At 36.9% G+C, this 12,209-nt stretch overlaps 1 protein-coding gene across 3 annotated transcripts in view; it reads left to right on the forward strand.

Annotated features, from left to right (window-relative positions):
• Nucleotides 1–12,209, forward strand: part of ATP11B (ATPase phospholipid transporting 11B (putative)) — a 61,052-nt gene that overhangs the window by 36,381 nt on the left and 12,462 nt on the right. For all 3 annotated transcript variants that reach the window (XM_056499324.1, XM_056499322.1, XM_056499323.1), the window contains exons 21-28: nt 1,583–1,685; nt 1,926–2,071; nt 2,842–2,901; nt 3,169–3,296; nt 4,147–4,285; nt 7,373–7,438; nt 7,685–7,788; nt 8,428–8,593. In XM_056499324.1, the coding sequence (XP_056355299.1) occupies nt 1,583–1,685; nt 1,926–2,071; nt 2,842–2,901; nt 3,169–3,296; nt 4,147–4,285; nt 7,373–7,438; nt 7,685–7,788; nt 8,428–8,593 (912 nt within the window). The remainder of the gene's footprint in view (nt 1–1,582; nt 1,686–1,925; nt 2,072–2,841; nt 2,902–3,168; nt 3,297–4,146; nt 4,286–7,372; nt 7,439–7,684; nt 7,789–8,427; nt 8,594–12,209) is intronic.

Below are 12,209 nucleotides of genomic sequence, written 5' to 3' on the forward strand. Positions count from 1 at the left end.
GCAATGAATTTTTAATTTCAAACAGTGAAGTATATAAATCACCAAGGCAAATGCCATATAACATAAGGGGTAGGGAAGGAAGTGCAGGGCACTTTAGTCTAGTCTTGCACATAATTTTTTGCTGTAGGCAACCTTTTGTGAGATTTATTCCAAGATTAAGCTGGAACTCAGCTTAATATTTCCTGCACATTTAATTATAATGTGTGTTAATGTATGGTTAGCAGTCCCACTACTAATTTTGGTATATTTTATGACTCAAAACCTTTTTTAAACATCATCATGTCAGTCATTTGGAGCTGCTGCTGATTGCTGCTGTTAAAATTTGCCAGAGGATTTTTCTTGACCTTTTCACATAGATGTTTGTCTGTTCAAATTACCCAGGCCTTGGGGATTTCAAGAGGACTGATCTGGGTGGCATCCTGCAGCCTTGTTACCTCTCTAAGGCTCCTCCTCCTAGGATCTAATGCTAAATGTACTTGAAATAATTACACCTTAGGAATGGAGAACCTTTAAACTTGAATATTAATACCTGCAATTAGGGAATGCATTCCCACAATCTGGTGGATTTCTGTGAGCTGTGGACTGTTTTTAATCACTGTTGCATTCCTTGTGTGAAATGAATTCCCACTCATGTGAATCAATGTCCTGACACTGCCAGCTACAATTCAATTATTCCCATGCAATTTTTTATGTCTGCTTAACCTCCTGCAGTTGCTCTCTTGATGTTTCCACTTTAGGGTTTCTGGAACTTGAGGGGGAAAATGGTTTTTCATACATACTTATTTTCTTGGTTTTGGAAAACCTATTGAGATCTGTATTCTTCTTACCTTTACCTGCAGCCCATTTACAACTGAATTAGTGAAGCTTCTATCTTAATCTAGAGCTCTGTGGGAGGTTAATGAATCACTGATTCTCCTTAACCAAAAGCCTCATCTAACTCCTCTGTATTCAGAGTATTATTGACACTTGCTCCTCTTCTGAGTATTTTAGGGCCTTGCATGTCAACAATTTTTTTCTTTATTCTGTCATATTTTCTTCTGTTTCTTTGTCAGTTGAGAATACCCCTTGATGATAATGAAGTTGCTTTAGAAAGAAGCTAATTTCCTTAATAACAGCATATTGATCTTTTAGCTAATGCATTTGCTTTTTCAAATTATTCTTTCACCTGGATTAGTTCCATTAATTATAAATAGGAAAAATCTGGGTTTATTAAAGGGCATTAAACCTGTATTACTTCGTAAGTAAATTTTCAGTTCCAAATTTTACTTGACTTGACTTTCTTTTGTATGATAAAGCACCAAACTAAGAGTTGAAAAAGAACATTGAAATAAGAACAGAAAAGTAGGCTCAAGACAAATATAATATTTAAATCAGGCTTGTGCTCCAAAACAGGCATCTTTACTAAAGAAGGAATTAATGTTTGCATGTGACATGCCAAACCTGTTTTTTAGACAAACATGCATGTTCATAGAACATATTAATTATATCTACAGATAGGCAGATAACTGAGATACTTGGGAATTGGTGGCATGGTTTGTAGGTAGACTGTCTAATCTGGAAGTGTTTGATTTTCTCTCTCCAGGTGGTTCGACTGTTAAAAACCTCTCCAGAGAAGCCCATAACCTTGGCCATCGGAGATGGTGCTAATGATGTGAGCATGATCCAGGAGGCACATGTTGGCATAGGTAACTTCCTTCTCCCTTGAGCAACTGGGGCTTCTTTATTTGAACCAGCAACAAATGAGCAGCTTCCTTTAGTTGTAAGTGAGAAATGTCTTCCTTTGCAACAGAAAGCTGCTGGAGTCCTTACACTGTTGAAGTGCAGGAAAACAGAACTGTAGCATCAGATGTATGTTGTTGGGTTTTTTAAACTTCAGTTTTTGTTATACTTAACCTGTTTTGTGTTTTGTTTCCCAAACATTACAGGAATCATGGGAAAGGAAGGAAGGCAAGCTGTAAGAAACAGTGACTATGCAATAGCACGGTTTAAATTCCTCTCCAAGTTGCTTTTTGTTCATGGGCACTTTTACTATATTAGAATAGCAACCCTTGTACAGTACTTTTTTTATAAGGTGAGTTTATTTCCCAGCAAGAAATTTATTTCAGATCTGAGATTTTTGTTACAATCAAGTTAAATATCTCTTTTTTATTTTATATTTTACAACCAAATGCAGTAGTTTAACTGTGAAATGGTTTAGTCTTTTCACCTAGAAGTAGGCCTTAAGTACCACAGTGAGTTTGTCTAGACTTGAGAGGCTGATGTGTTTGTTTTCTCAAGGCAGGGTGGATGGGTGGTTGGTTGGTTGATTGGGGTGCTTTTGGTTTTCTTTTCACTTGTTCCTCAGTTTTCATGATAAGTCAAAACTGCTGTCTTTATTGAATTTTATCTGGGATTTCAGCTTTGGCTCCCAAGTCCCTTTTGAAGTTGTTTTCTTTCATTTAAAGACAATAGCATGGTGTTATATTTTGGTTTCTGCTTTCTTTGCTTCCATGCAACAAATTCACGTGAGCAGGGCCCAACTTTATTGAATAAAACGTGGAATCTATTCTGCAAAGAAATTATTGAAAAGAAACTGAAGGGGAAAATGAATGGATTTCTTCTACTTATGCTCTTGTAGTGAAATGTGCTCATCAAGCACATATAGTTAAGTTCATACATTTTCCCAAAGGACAAACAAAATATCCTCTCAATCAAAGCATCTTGCTTGACTTTGCCAAGTGAAATGCTCAAAGGCTTCATGCTTTCCCTGTGTGTTTTTACCAGCTTGTAAGAGTTAGCAATTTCTCTTAGGGCTATGAGACATGGACTGAGGATTAACTATTTCACTTCTCTTTATTTCAGAATGTGTGCTTTATTACACCACAATTTTTATATCAGTTCTTCTGTTTGTTTTCACAACAAGTAAGTAGTGCATGCCTGATATCTTTTCTGCAAACACTTGATGTATTTCTTAATTAAGAAGATAGGAAAGTGACACAAGGAGAAGTAGAGATGTTAAACAGCAAATATACAGCTTCATTTTCTGTATTTGATAGCTGATTGTTATGTGAGTGCAGCTGTTATCCTAATTAGCAAATTCATATAACTCAGCAATTGTTGTTGCTATAAGTGTGCTAATGAATCTTTATAAATTCCAAGGCATAAAATCCTTTTTGCTTTCCTTTGCAGACGCTCTATGACAGTGTATACCTGACTTTGTACAATATTTGTTTCACTTCCCTGCCTGTCCTCATCTACAGTCTTTTTGAGCAGCATGTGCACCCGCATGTATTGCAGAGTAAACCTGTGCTCTACAGGTATGTATGTCCTGCATCAGTTCCCACAGGGGCACATCTTGTACAGCAGCAGTGGCATCTGCACAGCTCTGAACTTGCTGTTAGGCCTTTGTACAATAATTGTCTGTAGTTCAGGCATTTTTAGTAGCTGTCTTGATGAGAAAGAGTTGAAGCGTCATAGTTCTCATCCTAAAAGTTAATTTAAAGGAGTATATTAAGAGAAGTGTCTTTTTATGTCAACCATGTTACAAGTGAAGAGAATTTATTTAGCACTTGGTCAGCTTACATGACTGGCAGCCTTCTCCTCCATTACATGTAGGAGGTGAAAATCACTCTGACAGGAGAGTGAAAAACTAGGACACCATGGTTAGGGGAATCACCACAAAAAAATCCTTTAAGAGGAGAGATTTCCTGTAGAATTAGATGTCCTCCCAGTGGTAGCATATTGCACTGCACACTACTTTTTGGAGAAAAAAGTAGGTATTTTTGTATAAAAAAGATGTCTCTCAGATGTTTCTCTTTCCGTAAAGGTCTTTTAAGCAGAGCAAGGGGTAAGTATCAGGAGATCTGGCTTTTTCCTTCCTTTTGCAGTTCCACTTCCAGGGAGAAGAATTCTAGTTTGTGCTATTCTGAATTTGACCCATTAGAGACACTGGCCATTGGTGACCACTCCTTAAAGCAGAGCCAGATCATGAGAGCTCAGAGTTCTTTTTTTGCCCCTGATTTACATATTTTTTCATATGTCAGCATTTTTTAAATTTGTCTCAGTGCAGTTGAAAATTATATTTATTCAAAGCAGTAGCAGTCATTCAGTGTAGATAGCTGATGGTTCTGGACTGTATGAAATCCAAAATGTGTTTTATTTCTGCAGAGACATCAGTAAAAATGCCCATCTGGGGTTTAAACCATTTCTTTACTGGACCATCTTGGGCTTCTTTCATGCATTTGTTTTCTTTTATGGCTCGTATCTTCTAATGGGAGAAGACACTTCTCTGCTGGGAAATGGCCAGGTACAATATCATAAGTGTTATTCCACCACTGTGTTTTTGGCACTATTTCTTAATGTTTTTTTAAAAATCCTTCTGTGTCCAAAAAATTTTGTTTTTATGAACAGTTACCAGAGATTCATTGTTAGGATTAGTGTGTTCTCTCAAGAGTAACATTTCTTAGCATGGAAACTGTTAGGGTGTTGTCAGAAAGCATATGTCCCTGAAGAACATATCTTTCAAGATAATAGATGTATCATGGTATATCTTAAACTTTGTTGTATTTTGTGAACTGTTTTTGTGAAAACCCTATTTCATAATGTGAGCAAATGAGAATTTATATTCATTCATTCAAAACTCATTTTGATTTGGACTTAATTGCAATGTCAAGCAATGGCTTCTCCTCAGTAACTGTTATAAATGAAACATCAAATACTAGTTTGACACTTTCTGTTTTAAAGATGTTGAAGTTCACAGGAAGAAAAAAACTCTAAAGCTTGAATGAAACCATTGCAAGTCTGTTTCCTTATTTCCCCTGGTTCTGAGTTAGTTAACTCAATTTAGAACAATTAAATACTGATTTTTCCCTCGTTAAATGTGGGTGGTAATGGAAAAATACATTTGCTTCTAATTATGCCATTCTTAATAGTGGCTCAAAGAACTTGCCAATTCTCATAATGCTTGGCAGAGTTGCAGGTTGTGGCACAAGGGACAAAAGCAGCATCCTGCTGAATTCCCAATGTCACCTGGTGCCAGGGAGTGGGTGTGAGCTCAGGCAGAGCTCAGTGAGTTTAGTCAGAAATGCAGTGATGTGCAGACAGTGAACAGAATGGTCCTGAGGGGCTGCAGGCAGAGCTGGTGCTGGCAGACTCCCTGCAGAGGGAGGAGCAGTGCAGGGTGCAGCCACTTGGAGCACTCCTTCCATCATCAGATGTTTGATAAGAATGTTAAAATACTTGTGCTTTATACTAAAATAACTCTTTCCAGCTGAGGCATGAGTGTGTCCTCTCTTACCATTTGTTACAAGCTGTGGGATTTGAAATTTTTGTGAGTCCTTCGGGACTCTTGTAATGAAGTAATTTTAGACTATGAATCAGTGTGTGGTGCATCCATCTTCAGTTGTCAAAGCACCTCACTTCAAAATTGCTTAGTAAATGTCCATGGGGCAGGAAGAGACTCCTTCCATTGCATTTAGTAACAACTGTTTGGTTTGGTGAATTGCCAGCTGTCCTTTAGCTTCTTATGTGATATGACTTTAAATAAATTCAAAGACTTTTTTTGGGTTTTAGTTGCTCTGCCTCTCTGTGTTTGCTGAAAGAAGGTGATTAGAAGTGTTGCAGTGAAATATCTGTATTGCACAGTCTCTGCAAATTTAATGTGTGCCTGGAAATGCCAGCATTAAGGGCAGAAGAATTTTGTGCACTGCTGGAGTGTTTTCTTACAAGTCCTCAGGAAGTGATCACCTGTACAGATCTGTGGTATAGGGCAGTGTTAGTGCAAGGCCTCGTGTTTCCATTCCAAGTTCTCAGTTCAGAGCACAGCAGAATAGAATGATTGTAAAGAATTTATTAATGCTGGTGCTTTGTTAGGCTTACCTCAACACATTGTGCAACTACTTGATCTTTTAGTTCTTTTTTCTCCCCCCTTTTCCATGCTGTGCATGTCGTCAGATATTGAAACCTAACAGGCAAATGGTAAGAGTTTAGAAGAGCAGGAGATACAAAATATTGTATCTGTTACTTCATAGGATTAAAGGATGCAGCATCCGTAGTGTAAATGTGTTCAAAAATAAAATGGTGGCAAGAATCTGTTTGTGTTTTGATTCTAACTCTGTGACCATTGAGAGCAGTGTTAGCAAAGACACTTTCTTTCACAGGTCACTCAGAAGTTTAATTTCACTTTTAAAGTGAATATGGCAGCAGTTAATGAGCTCATTACTTGTTAACCATTACTGTTAGTGGGACAAGTAAGTCCAAGGCTTCAAGAAGGCACATTTTCACAAAGATCTTTAAAATTATCAGTAAATCCAGACTCATGGCTGCCTCAGCTTTTTACCTTGTGTATAGATGAGAGAAGCAGCTATGCCATCTGTCCTCAGGGTGTTGGGATGCTTTTGTCAGAGCTCTGCAACAAGAACTACAACTGTGTGAATCCCAGTTCCGTGCCCCTGTGCCGTACTGACACGTCAGCTCTAGGATGACCCTGGTTGCCTGTCTGCATGTGGTACCTTCCTCCTTGCTTGCTTAGTCTGCTACCAGTGAGCACAGAGTTGAGGATTTGGTCATTGTTCAGTTTGTCAATGGCAAAACCAGCTGTGAAGCAGTAACATCTTCCCTGTGATTCCCCAGCCAATTCCAAGCTGGACCTGGTGTAGAATGGCAGCCCTGAGTAGCATGTGTGTAGATAGATACAACCTCAGCATCCCAGCTTGGTTGTCAGAGCTGAGATTTTATTGTTGTAGACCTTGTTCAGAGTTTTGATAGTTTAATTTATGTGCACAAGAAAATACAAAAGTGACAGATTTCAGTGTTTTCAGTGTTTCAGATTAGAGTTTAATTTTGTGTTTATTGGCCTTGAAACAAAGTGTCTTTACCTTAGAATTTTCTTTGTAAAATACAATGGCACCATTATTTTTGAATTGTAGAATTGTGCTTGGGGTTAAAAGTTAACCTTCATTTGATGCTGCATGTTTAAAATTAACTGGAAGTGTTTAAACTCAAAGGTGTTTTGCCCTTAAAGTGAATACCTTCCACCCAGTACTTCCTTTCTATTGGACGCTTATAATTAATTGATCAAATTGGTATTGTCATTTTCCTATCATTTCATATTACTGTTTTGGCCTTTTTTTTCATATTCCATTTAGCCTTTGTGGTGATTTGTTTTGAACCAAGAAGAAAGATGACTTGGGGTTATTAATTATGCTCTTAACATAACCTGTATTTATTGTAGTAGTTTGTGTTGTATCCTCCTTGCTTTTTTCATGATGATTACTTGTCACAAGCTTATGTCTAATTTCTTTAGTGTAGCTGACTTGAGAAAGATTTAACTTACTGTGAATGCTCTTAACTGTTGCTTTTTTCTTCCATGGTTTTTGCCTTGCCACTTTCTTAGATGTTTGGGAACTGGACATTTGGTACTTTGGTCTTCACCGTTATGGTTATAACTGTTACGATGAAGGTATGATATCACACTGACTGTTCTCTGGGTTTGGATGGATAGGCAAATATGTAATAAAGCAGTAATTTAAAACTGATTACAAAATTACTCATTCTTGAAGGTTTAGTTTCAACAGTTGAAATTTTTGTGTTACAAGAATATTTAGTGTTTGGGTTGGAAGTTTATAAGTGTATTCTGACTGGTATTTATCATTTTCTGTGAAGTGGGTGGAAAACAGAAGCTCACTGAATCTATCTCTGTTTTTAGATGGCACTAGAAACTCATTTCTGGACATGGATAAATCATTTTGTTACTTGGGGATCCATTGTGTTTTATTTCATATTCTCCTTGTTTTATGGGGGAATTATCTGGTAAGTGATTTTTTTTTCTCCCTCTTTTTATCAGGTGTAGTATCAATGAAGCAAAAAAAAAACCTGGAATATTATGTTCTACCATCTTGTTCTGAATTTTGTGAGAGATTTGTAGAAAAAAAGTTTTAAATCTAGACTGGCCACTTGCTTTTGGTGATTCTTTGAAAAATTTAAGAAGTGCTGCTGTGCTGTCCTGTGCTCAAGGACACACAGTACCTTTCTCTGACAGCCTGTAATTATAAGGGCATTTTTAAGAAGTGAATAGGTTCCCAGAGCTTCTATGTAATAGGTAAATAATTGCAACAGAATAAAGATGCTGGGGATTTGAATGAGTAATGTGAAGAAGTTTTTCTTGTAGTTTGGAGTCTGGAGAGATAGGATGGTGATTGATTCTCTGCAACACAATTTAAAACTAAATCAGAACTTTTTCCTCCAAAGTTCAGCACCCTCTTTCCCTGTAGCTCATTTGCAGGTCAGGTCCATCAGGTTGCTGGACTTCACATGGTCATGGTGCAGTTGTGACTCTGCACCCTGGGTCTCAGTGCTTGATGTAAAATAAGATATACTTGAGACAGCCAGTGCTGTACTTCTGTTCCTAGAAGTTCCTTTTAATAATTACCACTTCTTTTAACTTTTCAGGCCATTTCTACATACCCAGGACATGTACTTTGTATTTGTTCAACTGTTGTCAAGTGGTTCTGCTTGGTTTGCCATAATCCTCATAGTAGTTGCTTGTTTGTTTATTGATGTTGTGAAGAAAGTGCTGTACAGACATCTGCAACCAACAAGTACTGAAAAAGCTCAGGTAATGTTATGCTTTTGTATCCATCTTGACCAGTAGTTACCCTCTTACATTGCTGTCATGTTTAATGCAGAAAAGTGTTCTCATTTTGAAATACACTTGTTGATTTAAAATTACAAAAGTGAGGACACCATTTAACAAGGCAGTAATGTTTATGTTTAGTAATTGATAATAAAAAGAATAGAATTATTTATGAAGGGGTCACTCAGTCTTTTGCATCTCAGCTTGCAGCTGTATGAAAGGATCATACTGTGCATTTTTGTACTGCTTTATAGATGGTAACTTACTTTTTGTCCAAATATTAGAAGTACTGGGAGCTACTGCTCTAACTGGCACTGAATTGTTCTTAAAATGTGATGGAAACAATAATTTTAAAAATTATTTTAGTAAAACGTGGTTTAATTAGTATTTCTTAAATCTCAGTCATTTCACATGCTATGCATTTGATTGTTGATTCTGTAATTAAAGCTAATTGCCCATGTGGCAGTTTCACAGATTCATGGACAAGGTCTAAAGTTATGCTGTGGTAATGGAATCTCCCTTCTGCCTGACACAGGCTACAAGAAAATCCTTTAAATCATTCTAGTGAGATTAGACTGTCTTTTAGGTAAATATCTCATCTCTGAATGTTTTCTTCTTTTTAGAGACAGTTGTGGAGAGGTCATCCTGACCCATTTTTCTAGTGGCTGTCTCTCTGGTTTCAGTTTTCAGTGTTTTATCTTTTTATACTTCTTCAGCTAAACTGAGAAGGTTTCTATTGCAGTTTTTTGTTTTATTTGCAGTTAACTTTGTGATCAAGTTAATTTTAGCACTGATAGGTAGATTGGACTTGCATCTTCGTGTGATCAAGTTAATTTTAGCACTGATAGGTAGATTGGACTTGCATCTTCGTGTGATCAAGTTAATTTTAGCACTGATAGGTAGATTGGACTTGCATCTTCGGACAAAAAGGTTGTTTTAGAATCTTCTCATCATTCTTGTGTTTCTCCTGTAATTTTCACCCTTCTTCAACCTCATCTTGAATTTTGGATTACACCAGTGGGTACAATATTCCAGTACAGCAGACCTCAGTGACAAGTATGGAAATAATGAGTCCCCAGCTACACTCAGATTATGGAATAACATATATCAATAACCTGTTGTCTTCTGCACATCTGCAGGTGGTGATGTTGGTTTCTTTCAGGTCATTGATGAGAGGTCAATTAGCATAGGGCCAGAAATAATAAAAGTGAATGAAGAACCCAGCTGAAAGAGATATCCCATGCACAGTTACAGTCTGAAACCTCTTAGCAGCTTTCTGTCCACCTGTGTGCCAGATCAATTTTGTAGTGTCCTAATTGCTTAATGCAAGTGGCAGTGAGCTCTGTGCCTGAGCTCCTGACTGCACTGCATCAGTGCTGGTATATTCAGCATCTAACCTTGTGATTACTTTGATGTAAGTGCATGTTGGTTTACTTAAATTATATTACCCTTCTAATTTGCATGTTAAAAAAAAATCGATGTGAGACATTCTCTTAATTTGCCTAGGATCAACAACATGCTGAGAAGCACAATGCTAGCCAAAATATCCCACTAATCCCTTTCCAAAACTGGAACATTGGCTGCCTTTTCCTGTGATAGAATTTAGTAGCTAAAAGCCAAAGTAAATAACCACTGGCTTTCACAAGACTGCTCAGATAGACCTGGTAACACTCTGGATTGCACATTACTGCACTTCTTGGATTAGGGTGTCTGTAGGTAATGATACTTACCTGTCTTCTTTTCTCCCTTCAAAAACTAATGGCAGTATTTATTTGCTGTACATCACCTGTTGCTGTCTGGCATGGTACTGGAGTGGTTCTTGAGGTTTCTTATGTTCTTGAAGTGCTTGAATTAAACCCCAGAAAGCCACATGGATTTTCCTGCCTTTATCCATATACTTCCTGCTGCATTCTCTTGCTTTAGGAGTCTTCTGAAGAATTTTTTAGGTCAATTTAATGCCATTACAGATGTGCAGTCGAGGACACAGTAGGACTTTTTATTTTTAAGAAGGAATCTTGATGAATATCTAACACGTTTTCTGTGGCTATAGTTTGATACCTGGCCATGGGGATTTTGCTTTGTGCATCTCTATTAGTTGTCTTTTTTCTTTTTCCTTATTTGCTTTCTCCTTTGCATTTGCCAGAGTCAGCACTGGGGTCTCTGTTTACCAAAATACTGTCTTTTTGCTGAAAATTCTTAATTCCTGATGTTGCAAAGTCAAAGTATCTGAAATGGGATTTGCCCAGAAATTCTTTACCAGCCATCCAGTGATTTTTGTTTGTATGTCTGATAGTGAAATTATAGCTACAAATGTATTTGCAAAAAGAAGGCACCTCTTTGTTCCTTTCTTGATTTTTAATCTGTTGAGATTTTCCTGTTCTTGCTTTAATGGGACAATCAGCTCCACTGGATTTCATTGTTCTTGCAGTGAAGAAGTGGATATGACTGAAGAGGAGCAGATCATCAGCTTAGCATATTTGTTGTCAGGAAGTGACAGAATGCTTCTTTTATGATCATACCTCATAATTTGTGTTTAAAATTCCTAGTAAATATTTTTCTTTCCGTTTCCAAGCAGAGGAAGAGACTGACTTTCAAATAGAAAGGGTTTGGAGATTATCTTTGTCCTAAACACTAAAGGTGATGACTGATGCTAATGAATTCTGTGGAAGTCATTGAAGGAGTAAATATGGAACTTTGTATATTGTCCTTTTAAATTATTTTTCATAGTGTAGGTGCATCCTCTGTATAACTGAACATGTTTAATTATTCATTTTTAATTGCAGGACAACATTAGTGTGTTTTTCTATTGGAGGAAAGAAAAAGCTTGGTTTATAGTTACTGTGTTTTTATCATGGCAAGATAAATTGTACATGACCTAGTTCCTTGTTTATAAATTGCAGCTATTTAGGTTATTTGTTTCTGTCTGCCATCATTTAAATTCTAAACTAATCCCAGAAGCAGTGAGCAGAACATACATTTCTCAGCTGAAAATGCTTGCCCTAGTGTTTTAATTTTTCAGAAATATTGTGTGTAGCTTCCTTGACTTAGTGCTCTGAATTCACTGTATCTGTAGGAATCTACCTTACCTTGGTTTTACAGATTTTTGTTAGTATAAGGTGATAGCATCAAGTGTGAGATTGCCTCTGATTTGTTAGATGTTACATGTAGCTAAGTTATTCATAAGAGAGCAGAGAAATTTAACTGATATGAGAGATAAATTTTATAGGCTTTTAAATGTAAATATTGCTCTTTCACAGCAACTTAAAACTCATTTATTTTGGGAAACTAAAAATTGAAAATTTGACAGACCAATATAAGTTGACTTTTACAGAGGATGAACTTGGTTGACTTTATGTTCCTTAATGCACTTAAGGTGGATGTGTGTTACTGTATTTTATCTTAGTTTCACTGTGTTTAAAGGGCTTTTTGTTGGCCTAAAGAAAAGCCATCTTATGTTTGACCGAGGTCAGATGCCCTGAAGTAGCTTGTGGGCAATTATTCAATATAGGTCTGTTACAGAGTCATACAGGAGGAACTGGACAGTAAGGTAAATGTAAATCAAAATCTTTGGATAAAGATAAATCACAGTGCTATTGAG

This window comes from Oenanthe melanoleuca, chromosome 9 (assembly GCF_029582105.1).
Source record: "Oenanthe melanoleuca isolate GR-GAL-2019-014 chromosome 9, OMel1.0, whole genome shotgun sequence".
NCBI lineage: Eukaryota > Metazoa > Chordata > Aves > Passeriformes > Muscicapidae > Oenanthe > Oenanthe melanoleuca.